This window comes from Bombus pascuorum, chromosome 10, assembly GCF_905332965.1.
Source record: "Bombus pascuorum chromosome 10, iyBomPasc1.1, whole genome shotgun sequence".
Taxonomy (NCBI): domain Eukaryota; kingdom Metazoa; phylum Arthropoda; class Insecta; order Hymenoptera; family Apidae; genus Bombus; species Bombus pascuorum.
In genome coordinates, this window is record NC_083497.1 from 11,981,627 (window position 1) to 11,992,538 (window position 10,912).

The 10,912-nt window shown below is 36.6% G+C and overlaps 2 protein-coding genes and 1 long non-coding RNA gene across 6 annotated transcripts in view; 1 reads left to right on the forward strand and 2 right to left on the reverse strand.

The window, feature by feature from the left end:
* The window catches only part of LOC132911533 (uncharacterized), a 245,660-nt gene that overhangs the window by 216,979 nt on the left and 17,769 nt on the right, over positions 1-10,912 (reverse strand). The window lies entirely within an intron of this gene.
* Positions 718-6,090, forward strand: LOC132911500 (cationic amino acid transporter 4). 4 transcript variants are annotated; one of them, XR_009659016.1, is made up of 10 exons: positions 718-868; positions 999-1,163; positions 1,410-1,658; positions 1,732-2,067; positions 2,348-2,594; positions 2,690-3,089; positions 3,240-3,468; positions 3,534-3,695; positions 3,788-4,021; positions 4,108-6,090. XR_009659016.1 is itself a non-coding variant. In XM_060968172.1 (9 exons), exons 2-9 carry the CDS (start codon positions 1,022-1,024, stop codon positions 3,967-3,969), a joined length of 1,947 nt encoding a protein of 648 aa, XP_060824155.1. In that variant the 5' UTR covers positions 718-868; positions 999-1,021; the 3' UTR covers positions 3,970-6,090. The 4 variants fall into 4 exon arrangements, 2 of the variants coding, with proteins under 2 accessions (XP_060824155.1, XP_060824156.1); XR_009659017.1 differs by having other exon boundaries at positions 4,404-6,090; XM_060968172.1 differs by having other exon boundaries at positions 3,788-6,090.
* LOC132911505 (acetyl-coenzyme A transporter 1) lies at positions 7,130-10,764 on the reverse strand. Its single transcript, XM_060968196.1, has 8 exons — positions 9,939-10,764; positions 9,586-9,875; positions 9,349-9,503; positions 9,082-9,275; positions 8,831-9,015; positions 8,638-8,755; positions 8,335-8,550; positions 7,130-8,261 (listed from the first exon to the last, which is right to left on the reverse strand). Exons 1-8 carry the CDS (start codon positions 10,146-10,148, stop codon positions 8,082-8,084), a joined length of 1,548 nt encoding a protein of 515 aa, XP_060824179.1. The 5' UTR covers positions 10,149-10,764; the 3' UTR covers positions 7,130-8,081.

Here is a 10,912-nt window from a genome sequence, read left to right on the forward strand (position 1 = left end):
TAGCGTAGATCACCTTCCAGTAACGGCCGCGTAGTGCAGCACTAGTCCGAGAAAAACCAGGACCACAAGCGTGAGCAGTTTCATTTCTTCTTCGTACATACATATTATAACAACTTAGACGGTGCTGCTCCCATGTGGTGCTATCGATATCCTGCGTTAAGTCCTTGAGCGAATGGCATTGTTCCTAGATGAATGACTCAAAAAGGATATGATCTCTGTTATGAATAATTTAATCTGTAACTGATACATTTTCTTAAACAAACAACCGATAATATTATCTTAAAAATTTTATGCAGAGTATAATATTATGGTTAGAAAAAAGATGATGTATATCAGATACCACTTGTCCACCCTTATTCGCATATTTCATTGAGCAACATTACACAACATTGAACATTATAATGTAATTTCAATTACATTTCGTAAAAATGCTTAGTAAAGATTGATTGTGAGCTTATCTCGATCTATCGATAATTATAACGGTTTATAAAGCTAAATTCAGGAAGTTTTGTAAATAAATAAATTAGTGGCTGAGAAATAGATTAAAAAGAAAATCAATTTTCCGAATGCCGATTAAAAATTCGACTACAGGAACACGATAGAATGGGTTTTTTTTTTAAGCATGCTTATTGTCATAAAAATGTTGATTAAAAGATTCTCTTCATTCATACTCTGACGGCTGAGTGACATAAATAGTTCTATCACAGCTGAATCGATCGAATATCCGAGCCTGCGTGTTAACAGAGGCGCCATGCGACTTCTCCGTAGATTTCAGCGTCCGTCGTGAGATCGTGTTCGTCACAGTTGAGATTCTGTCACAACGAGTCAAGCATCGAAAAATTTCGCATACGAACATAGTCAATTCCACGTAAGTACAGAAACCATTTATGAAGCTTATGATTTAGCGGAATGGCAATGCGTTTGCTAAACAAACATTTGCTTTCAAGTACTTCTTATCAGTATGATACATATACAGATACAGTATGATGTTGTAATAGGAATCTGTTTAAAAGAAATCAGAATGCCATCGGTTCGCCGAATGATCCTCGGGCACGTTATGTCCGGTCTGTGTTCCAAAATGAATCGCACGAAAAAGCTTCAAGGTGATTTACTTGAAACTCCAATGAAAAGATGTCTTTCCACGTTCGATATTACGTTGCTTGGTAAGTATGCTTTTTCTGCTATTTTAATCGTAAGAACATGCACGACCACCTCGCGCGATATCACGTACTCGTGGGCGATAAAGTAGTTTCAAAACCGGAAAAATGTTAATTGCATACGTGCGATATAGCGTTACAACCCGACGAGACGTTTATGCCTGATATTGCCAGAATGAACAATTCTCGCGCAACTTTATGATCTCTTTGTGTTCATGTTTACGTATATGGATATATGAATGTATTTTTCAGGTGTTGGTCATATGGTTGGCGCTGGTATCTATGTTTTGACAGGAACGGTGGCTCATGGCACAGCCGGTCCAGGTGTAATCCTGAGCTTCCTGCTCGCTGGCATAGCTTCTTTGTTAGCTGCGTTATGTTACGCTGAATTTGGTGCAAGAATTCCAAAAGCTGGCAGCGCATACGTTTACACCTACATCTCCATCGGCGAATTCTGGGCTTTCGTAATTGGATGGAACATCATATTAGAGCATATGATCGGTAAAGTTATTTGTTCTCGATTACGGCCTATTCCGTCTCATAAATTTCACGGAACTTTTATGCTCGGGAATAGGTGCGGCGTCCGTAGCCAGGGCATGGAGCGGATACGTTGATTCTCTGGCAGGAGGAGCAATCAGCAATTACACCCGCCAAATAATGCACGGGTACACAATGGGAGAGCCACTTGGAACTATACCAGATTTTTTAGCCGCTGGTCTATGCCTAGCTTACGCGATGTTGTTAGCATTGGGCGTCAAATGTTCGGCAACGGTCAACTCTATGCTCACTATCGTAAATTTAGGCGTGATGGGGTTGGTAATCGGTCTGGGAATATATTATGCGAAACTTTCTAATTGGAGCTGTGAGAATGGAGGATTCTTGCCGTACGGATTCAGCGGTGTATTAGCAGGTATTTTTGAATCTATACATGGAGGGAAAATCGTATAGTAATAGCCATTCTATATCTTCTTTGCTACGCTTCTATATCTTCTTTATTTTACTGTGGATTGGTAAAATTTAAATATTTAAACAGTTATTTGTAGTATAGATGAAACTTCATAAAAGAAGGAAGCAATATCATGCAACGTTAATATTTATCTTTGCTCTGTACTGGACAACTTTCCTTCGTACATGTTCATTTCCAATAAATTCTATTCTTCTATTCTAATACGTTTCCTACACACGAACAGGTGCCGCAACATGTTTCTACGCTTTCGTCGGCTTCGATTCTATAGCTACCTCTGGCGAAGAAGCGCGCGATCCTAGCTACAGTATACCACGAGCAACGCTATTTTCCATGGCAATCGTAACCATCGGGTACGTGATGGTCGGCGCCGCTTTAACTTTAGTCGTGCCGTATTGGAACATCAATCCAACAGCAGCGCTTCCCGAGGCTTTCTCATCGAGAGGAATACCATGGGCGAAATACGCGATAAGGTGAGATAATCGTCGAACGATTCTTACCTAAAATTCGAAGCAAGAAACATCTTTGTTGGAATAATTTCTCCGTGTACAATTTTCACCCGCAACAGTGTTGGGGCTTTGTGCGGAATGACGACGACTCTCTTCGGATCCCTGTTTTCATTGCCACGGACAATGTATGCCATGGCGAACGATGGTCTACTCTTTGGTTTTCTGGGCCACGTTAGCAAACGCACTCAAGTTCCGGTTCTCAACTTAGCTATCAGCGGCTCTGTCAGTGCCTTAATCGCCTTGCTCTTCGACCTTCAACATCTAGTTGAATTTATGTCTATCGGTACTTTCTTGGCCTATACCATCGTTTCAGCGAGCGTAATTATCTTAAGATATCGTCCTGAGAAAATTACGCCGCCGCCATCGAACGCTGGTACACCGAGCAGTTTGACATCGCCTCCTACCGAGGGTGCGGATTCCAACAGCGACTGTAACAGCGTCACGTCCGCCGAATCCGAGGTAAAGAAAGAAGAGAGAAGGAACCGAGCATTTATAACTGTTTACTAACTAGACTGTGCAAAGTCTTTAGTTCTTACGGACTAAAAGAATACAAAGAAAATCTAGTCTTCCTATCTATCCTTTTCTTTATAATTTTTACGTTCGTTATAGCTCTTAGATCTGAGCGAGGGCACTGGCAAACTTACATCACGTTACGTTTGGCTGGTGAATTTCCTGGGCAACTGCAAACCTGGAGATGCGGTCACTGGTTCCGTAATGATTTATACGGCAGGTTGCATTTCTTTATGTTATCTGTTAATACTGGTATGTCAAACGTATTTTGCACCAGACTGGTGGGACTACTTCGTTCTGACAAACGTTGTTACATTACTGATTGGCAGTAAGTTTTAAAATTTTCACTCCACGCCACGCATTTGTTCTCCAACTAATCGAGCATAATCGTAGGTCTTATCGTCATCTCTGCGCACCAACAGAGTCCACCTACTGGTAAATTCCGCGTACCTATGGTACCTATAGTACCAGCTCTGAGTATCTTATTCAACGTTGGGCTAATGTTTCACTTGTCGCTTTTAACGTGGCTACGATTTCTTGTGTGGATGATAATCGGTAGGTTGATATGTCAAAGTTGCATACGAGTCAATAGTATCGTCAATACTGTTTCACAATAATATCGCACGCTCGTTATACCTTTGTTGCAGGAATGTTAATATACTTCCTGTATGGCATTCACTACAGTAAAGAAGCAGCGGGTCCAAATTCGTACTCGATCTTAATGGCGACTTCGGAAGCTGGTCGGGGTGCGAAATGGGGAGCGACGTTACGGGTTAATCAGAAAAGCGATAAAGTTCCGATCTTAAACGAGGAAGATTTCGTGCATTAGAAGCATAGAGTTCGCCAGAACTGTGTAAAAATTATGCCAATCAACGCTGAATGTAAGTAAATTATAATACGTAGGGAATTGGAAAAATGTTACAGAATTTGACCATTGTTTTCTTACATATACCTCAATTTGAATTAGAGATTAGAATGTCCGAGGGATCTTTGTACATACCGATGTTATGTAAAATGCTAAGCCGAATTGTATCCCTTTCGAGTCACTTTGTCTTTAAGAATTAAGCAACTGGATGTTGGAAGGATTTCAATGTAGGCAAGACTGTGCTTTTTTAGTAATTTATCTCGATTACTTTCGTCGATCGATTATATCGTATTTTTATATCGCAATTTAGTTGAAAGTATTTCAATCCTTATATTTTATTTAATTATATTTTATCGCGCACAAGTTTATCGTATATACAGTTCTTTTATATTTTACAGATATATATTAATTCTCGTTGCGCATACAAAATTTCATCGTATGCTGATTGTACGTTAAAACGTTTAGTTGCGTATTTATACGTATGCACAAAAAAACAAAGTGTATCTAACGATATAGTACAATAGTAAAATTCAGTCGACTCTAAGGGAAGAGAAGGTATAATATTCTTAGTACAAATTTGATTTCTAGAAACCCATCGTCTGGTCCAGAAGAATAATAAAATATTCGGAACATTTATAAATTTGATGTTGCAAAAAAAAAAAATAAAAAAAAAAAAAAAAAAAAAAACAAAAAACAAAAAAAAGTTAAGATGTGCAGAAAGAGGGAGAATGTATTTTTGGAGACCAGATTTTGGAAAGGCATGCAGAACAATTGTCTATTTGAGCAAATTTGAATGTTCTGCTGCAAGGATCGAAACATGGTGCCTTGGGAACGGATAGACTAATTATACAGTAAGATATACGAATCTAAAAAAGCATGACAATAGATTCAGCTATTATATGGCGGGCATTAATTTTAAGATTATCTGTACACGGATTTGCTAAGCTCGTGGATTGCTCTATTGAATTTTGAAACTGCTCCCCTGAGAAAATAGAAAATATGACTACTTATCATGCCCTTTTCTCTTTGTAGTCTTCATTTATAATTTCGCCCGTTTTATGAGATTAAATCGACGTGTTTTACTTGTTCCACTTGTTCCATAGTATAAAACGTCTCTAGGGTTGACCGTTCCTAGTCCACCAATTTATTCACGACCTCTTACGTTCAAAAGTTTTTAATGCATGTTTGACGTAAAACAAACGTCGATTAATACGGTATCTCGAATTATTTCTTTCCGTATAATTTAAATAACTAATGGCGTGTGTTATTTTGACAGTCCTCCGCTCAGCAGATCCAGCAAGGATCGACTACCATAGCAGATAATATAATCGATGTTACATAAGAAAGTATATACTATTGATATCTTAAAGATTACTACCGTCAAAGTGACGTAGATGTTATATAGATGAAAAATACCCTAGCAAATACCATAATATCACGTCTTAAATAAGATTTATGGTGAACGTTTATTTACGAAGAATACATCGCTTGAGGATTACGCGAGTAACTTGCAAGGAATACAAATATTTGCAGACGCTTAGAAATGTTTCAAATAAGTCAAGTTATCTAAGCCAAGTTATTATACAAGAAAGTAAATATGTAGTAGGATTCGTTCTTAGAATATTACGTTGCAGCAAACTTTTACATGATATTTGAAACATTTCTTTCTGCCTTGAATATCTGCGAAGATTTTCGAAAACGATTCACCTTTACAGTAGAGAGTATACATATAAAGAAGAGAATATTCAATTGAAACGTTACATAGAAATTTTCTGCGAGACGAAATCCCAATATTGTACCGCAAATTGCAAGGGCAATTACAATGTACGCGCAATTATCGACGCATACTGTACAGCAAACTAATTATCGGTGATTGCGTGAACCCACACAAAAACGACAGCCACGAGGAAGAGATTGTGAAAATATATGTGGAATTAAAATCTAGTTAGCCGTGCAACTATACTGCACTATACGTGGTTATCAAGCTCGTGTAACCGTGCATAAGAATGGTACCAAAAATTATTGTCGATGTTCTGTACTATATTTGTCTTCTAATATAAAATATTTGTCATTGAAAAATCAGAATTTTTCCAATGGTAATTAATTCTTTAAACTTCACTTTACACTACCAGCATATCATTTTAAAGTACACGAACACAAAATGAACCATATGTTTATTCTTCGAGCGATATCTTTGACAACATTTCCTAGAAACAGGCGATTTTAAAGTACTTCAAATTTGATGTATCGACGTTTGATTAAACCTCCATAAGCCATTAATAATGCAGTCTGGCAGAGATTTACGAGCAAACATGGAAGTATTAACCTATATAAAAAGGTGAACCTTACACTTGAAAGCTTTAGAAGGAATTTTGAAGTCAAAGTAGAAACGTGCAACATGTTTATCAAGTTGATTCTGATCGCCACGTTCGTTACCTTCGTTTGTGTACGGAGTATCGAAAATGAAGTTCAACATTTATCGTTGTTCGTTGAGTCTCGCCCCGGCACCATTATGGATACCGAATCGACTAAAACCGTAAATATCTTGCTATGTTTCTTGTATAATTTTCCTAGAGAAAATTCCATTCAAAAAGATCTATTTCTACATACCGTTAACGAACCTCTTCTTAACGGTAGAAATTAAAATTAACGCAACGATATAAATCGCAGGGAGATGAACACGTTCTTGAATTGCCTACAACATACACATCCTCGTTAACTGTGCCAACAGTTGCAAATCACGAGTCGATACACTCGGAATCGGCGCATCTCAAGAAAAGAGCAACAAATTTCAAGAAAGACCATCGAACCGATTTACGACCTGGATGTTGTGGATAAGCGATTAAGTGAACCACCTTTCACCGACTACCGATCCTGTCCCGTAAATATCTGCTTTTAAAAAATATTTACGTGCAAATGCTAGATAGTACTTAAATGCATACTACGAATACCGTTTTATCTCTTCAGTTCCTTTCACGATGTGATAGCAGATAAAATAAAAAAATGGCTATCAAGCCGCAGAAAGATAACTTTTTTTCTATCATCCCTATTTGCACTGTCACATTAAATTCTACGCGATGAATTCAAAAAATACGAATATGGTAAAAGCAGAGTAAAGGTAGAATACTTTGTATGGAAAACTTTTATTAGCATTATGTACTCACACATAATAAATTACAAGACCCGTTCGCGATTTTTATCGTTAAGTTATCCAAACCCAATCGAAAGTACAGATATGTAGTAAATGCTTGCTACATTACATCGTAATTAAAATCACCAATCTTCATGGAAGGATGAGGACATAAATAGAAAAAGACACAGTTTTATTTTTTTTGGCATATCACTAGGTATAAACGACATGCTACAACCAAAATCATCAGTGCTCTATTTAAGTAATTGTACAATGAATGCAGTACTTGTTCGATGTTGTTATTGTGCCAATATATGAAGTAATGTTAAAAATTATTCATATAAAATTAGGTATCAAACCTTCGACAAATACCGCTTATTATTTGTTACGTTAAAAAAAAATTAAACAAATAAGAACACGAAACAAAAAATATCGTGAAATTAGAAAACAATTCAGTTCATGTTGCGTTGATCGAATTGGAACACTTGATGGACGTGTAGAAAATCACCTGAACACGCAACCGATACGCAATCAACATAAGCGTATTGACTTTGTACAATTTCCAGAGATGTGCGAGAACCCAAAAATATCGGGTCTGGTTGGGTTCCCGAAAGTATCTCGTAATTCGGTACTGTCAGAATTCCTGGGAATTTTGAAATTCTCGAAAATTAAAAAATTATACAGACTAGAATACGAAGTAAAAACAATAGCGAAATATATCGTAAATATAATATTTTATAATTTTCAAAAATCTTGACTTGCTCAAGAATCCCGAAATTTTCAGGAATCCCGACAATCTCAAATTACGGATGCTTTTGGAATGCGGCTTTTCTCGACTGGTCCCGAGCATCGGGTTTCCGATATGTTCGAATTTTCGCACACTTCTAACAATTTCGTAATAATTGCAGGTGCCGTATTAGCAAACTGCAACACAAATTCAATACTGTTATCTGTTCTGCTTCGAAAGAATAATTTTCCAAGCAGACATTGGTCTTGTTTGCAACAGATCTATTTTCCGTCGACCCCATCTGAGCCAAACAAGTCCTATGATAAAGCACAAGATACTCTCTACATAATATCCATCAAATTGCATGTTACAAGTACCATTGTGCGTGTTCATGCAGAGCTGAAAACGAAAAAATTTTATGTTTTCAAAACTTTTAAACAATTATCTGTAAGCCGAAACAACAGGCACCAACCTCCCTTTCCGAAATTGTGCTACAGTCATTTGAGGGATCGGTGCTGCATTGTCGATACGTTAATGGATCAACGAACCAAAGAGCTGCCGTTGCTGGCCAATTAGCTCCGAGATTACTTAATGTGTTTAGTAATGTCATGTAAGTACCACCAACAGCTGGATCGCTAATCTTTGCAAAAAATGCCATCGATGCCACGAACATACTACTTGTGAAAACCTATGACAAGCGAAGATGATATATATGTTTTTATAATCGCTTACCATTATTGATCGAATTATAGTTCATTTCGTATCGATATCTCACCTGGTGTATCAAATATAGAGCAATTAAAGCTATGAAGTAGTAGGCTGGAACATACCCCCCTGTTACAATATATGGTGTCACAAATACCAAAGCTACTGCTATTAATCCAAAAGCAAGTCTACAAGATCAATTACAAATATTTATTATATGCCTATTTGGAATATTCTACTTCATACATTTGTCTTCTAATCACCTATAAGGCATTGCCTTTATGTATATATCCATGGGCCTTGGACCTACTGTATACTTTGATATTGCCAATGGTAACATTATTTGTAATGGAATCATAGGCACAGCCATAAGAGCAAACTGTTCTTTTGGTATACCAGCTTCTACTAGCTTCAAACCTGTTACAGCATCACAAGCAGAAAACCCTATCTGCAAGCGATGCAGAATTAAATTATTATTAATGATATAAATGTGAATTTTATTATATTTACTGACCTTAGCAGTTAACAAAAATATAATGATTATTCTTATAGATGGTAATTTGACAATGTTCCAAAGTAATCTGTACGCATGTTTGATATCTGTATTCAATTCTTCGTCTTTGTGCATTTTCTCTGAATCTTCGTGTTTAAAAAAGGCAAGTAAAGTGGTGATAATTATAAATACCCATCCCCAGAAATAAAGAAAATCTATACAAATGAATATTAAATCACAATTGTGCCTATGTCAACATTTCAAATATTAATGCTCAAATTACTTTACCAGGCAGAGTTAAAATGCCTTCATTGGAAGGTGTAGATCTCAAATAACTGTTACAAAATTCAGGAGATTCTAATGCCATGAAAAGTACATAACCAATAAAATATCCAGCAGTTTGTCCTACACTGTTGCAAATTGATGCATATCCCACGTTACACCTAAATATACAAAACAGAAATATAGACTTATCGAAGCTATTATTAACTCATATAGTCTCACAATTACAAATTATATCTATACCTTTTTAACATAGTCAGTGCCCATCCATCTACTACAATATCTTGAGTTGCAGCCAAAACATTTAGTACAAAAAATATTACAGTCAACATTTCTATGTTTGGTTTTATTGTTTTACTACCCAACCATTGATTTACATGACTGGATAATAACAGCATGAAAAATCCCATTAAATATTGAGTTGGAATTAGCCATGTTTTTCTTCTTCCAAATCTTCGTGAAAACACAGAGTCTACTATGGGTGCCCAAAACAGTTTCAAAGAAAAGGGCCATTGCACAAAGCTAAATTCAGCCTGGAGGTACAACAACATTTGTATATTATCTGGAGCAATTCCAATATAAATCTAGGAAGTTACCTGCTGACGATATGACACGTCTCTGTTCTGAAGCAACATGGGAATAGAACCGCATAATCCCAATGGTATTCCTTGCAACAGATATAAAAATAAAAGAATAGCTATATTCTTTTCGTCACCTCGTACATCCGAACGTTCGTGCACATGCTTTGACTCGTGGATTCCATCTTCCACGTTGTCATCCTTATTCATTTTCCTTTTAATACCCATGAAGAACGATATGAAAGATCAACAACAATCTCATGCACCTTACTTTTTTAACCTCCACCGTAATCGATGGTCTTTTTATGCGAGCGTCGACTCTTTAATTTTTAACGCTTACTTTTAACGTTATCCAGCATGGATTATACGATAATTATCGATATATTGTTCCAAAATGCTCCAACGTAGATACTCCGATCAAATGGCATACAAACATTTCTGAACGGAAGAATCACTCGCACAATAACAAAATGAATTATTTATCTTGTGACAGTTGTATCACTATCGACATAGTCATTGCCGATATAACCTTAATTTTACATATATAAAACGATATTGCACTTGTACGAGGAATTGACAGACGAGGTTCTAGTAAAAAATAAGTATTCCCAAGTATTTTACATTTATATTACGCGCAACTGCAGCTGAATGGTAATGAACTCAAATTGTTTCGCTTTCATCAAAATTGTTCAGCTGAGAGTCATATACAAAAGTTCGCAGCAACTCGTAAATGCCACGTTGTTTCTCATTAAGGACACGTCAGTTATATTCTGTCTTCTTAAAGTGTGAAACCTTTATTGCTAAAACTAACAATTTGATAGAAGAGCAAATGTATATACACTGGATAAATATATTTGTGCGAACGGTCAATGCGTTGCAGTGCTTATATGGAAACCCGCCTTTTACTGAGACCGATATTTCTTAGTGTAACAGTAAATTACTAACGGGATTAGAATACTGTTATTTAAGAAAATAACGTTATTTAAGAGGTT

Coding starts and splice junctions, on each gene's coding strand:
- LOC132911500 (XM_060968172.1), top strand. CDS start 1,022: ATGCCATCGGTTCGCCGAATGATCCTCGGGCACGTTATGTCCGGTCTG. Junction 2,595..2,689: donor TGGGCGAAATACGCGATAAG/GTGAGATAATCG, acceptor CACCCGCAACAG/TGTTGGGGCTTTGTGCGGAA. Junction 3,469..3,533: donor TGTTACATTACTGATTGGCA/GTAAGTTTTAAA, acceptor GCATAATCGTAG/GTCTTATCGTCATCTCTGCG.
- LOC132911505 (XM_060968196.1), bottom strand. CDS start 10,148: ATGGGTATTAAAAGGAAAATGAATAAGGATGACAACGTGGAAGATGGA. Junction 9,276..9,348: donor AGGCATTTTAACTCTGCCTG/GTAAAGTAATTT, acceptor TCATTTGTATAG/ATTTTCTTTATTTCTGGGGA. Junction 8,262..8,334: donor GCACAATTTCGGAAAGGGAG/GTTGGTGCCTGT, acceptor TTTCGTTTTCAG/CTCTGCATGAACACGCACAA.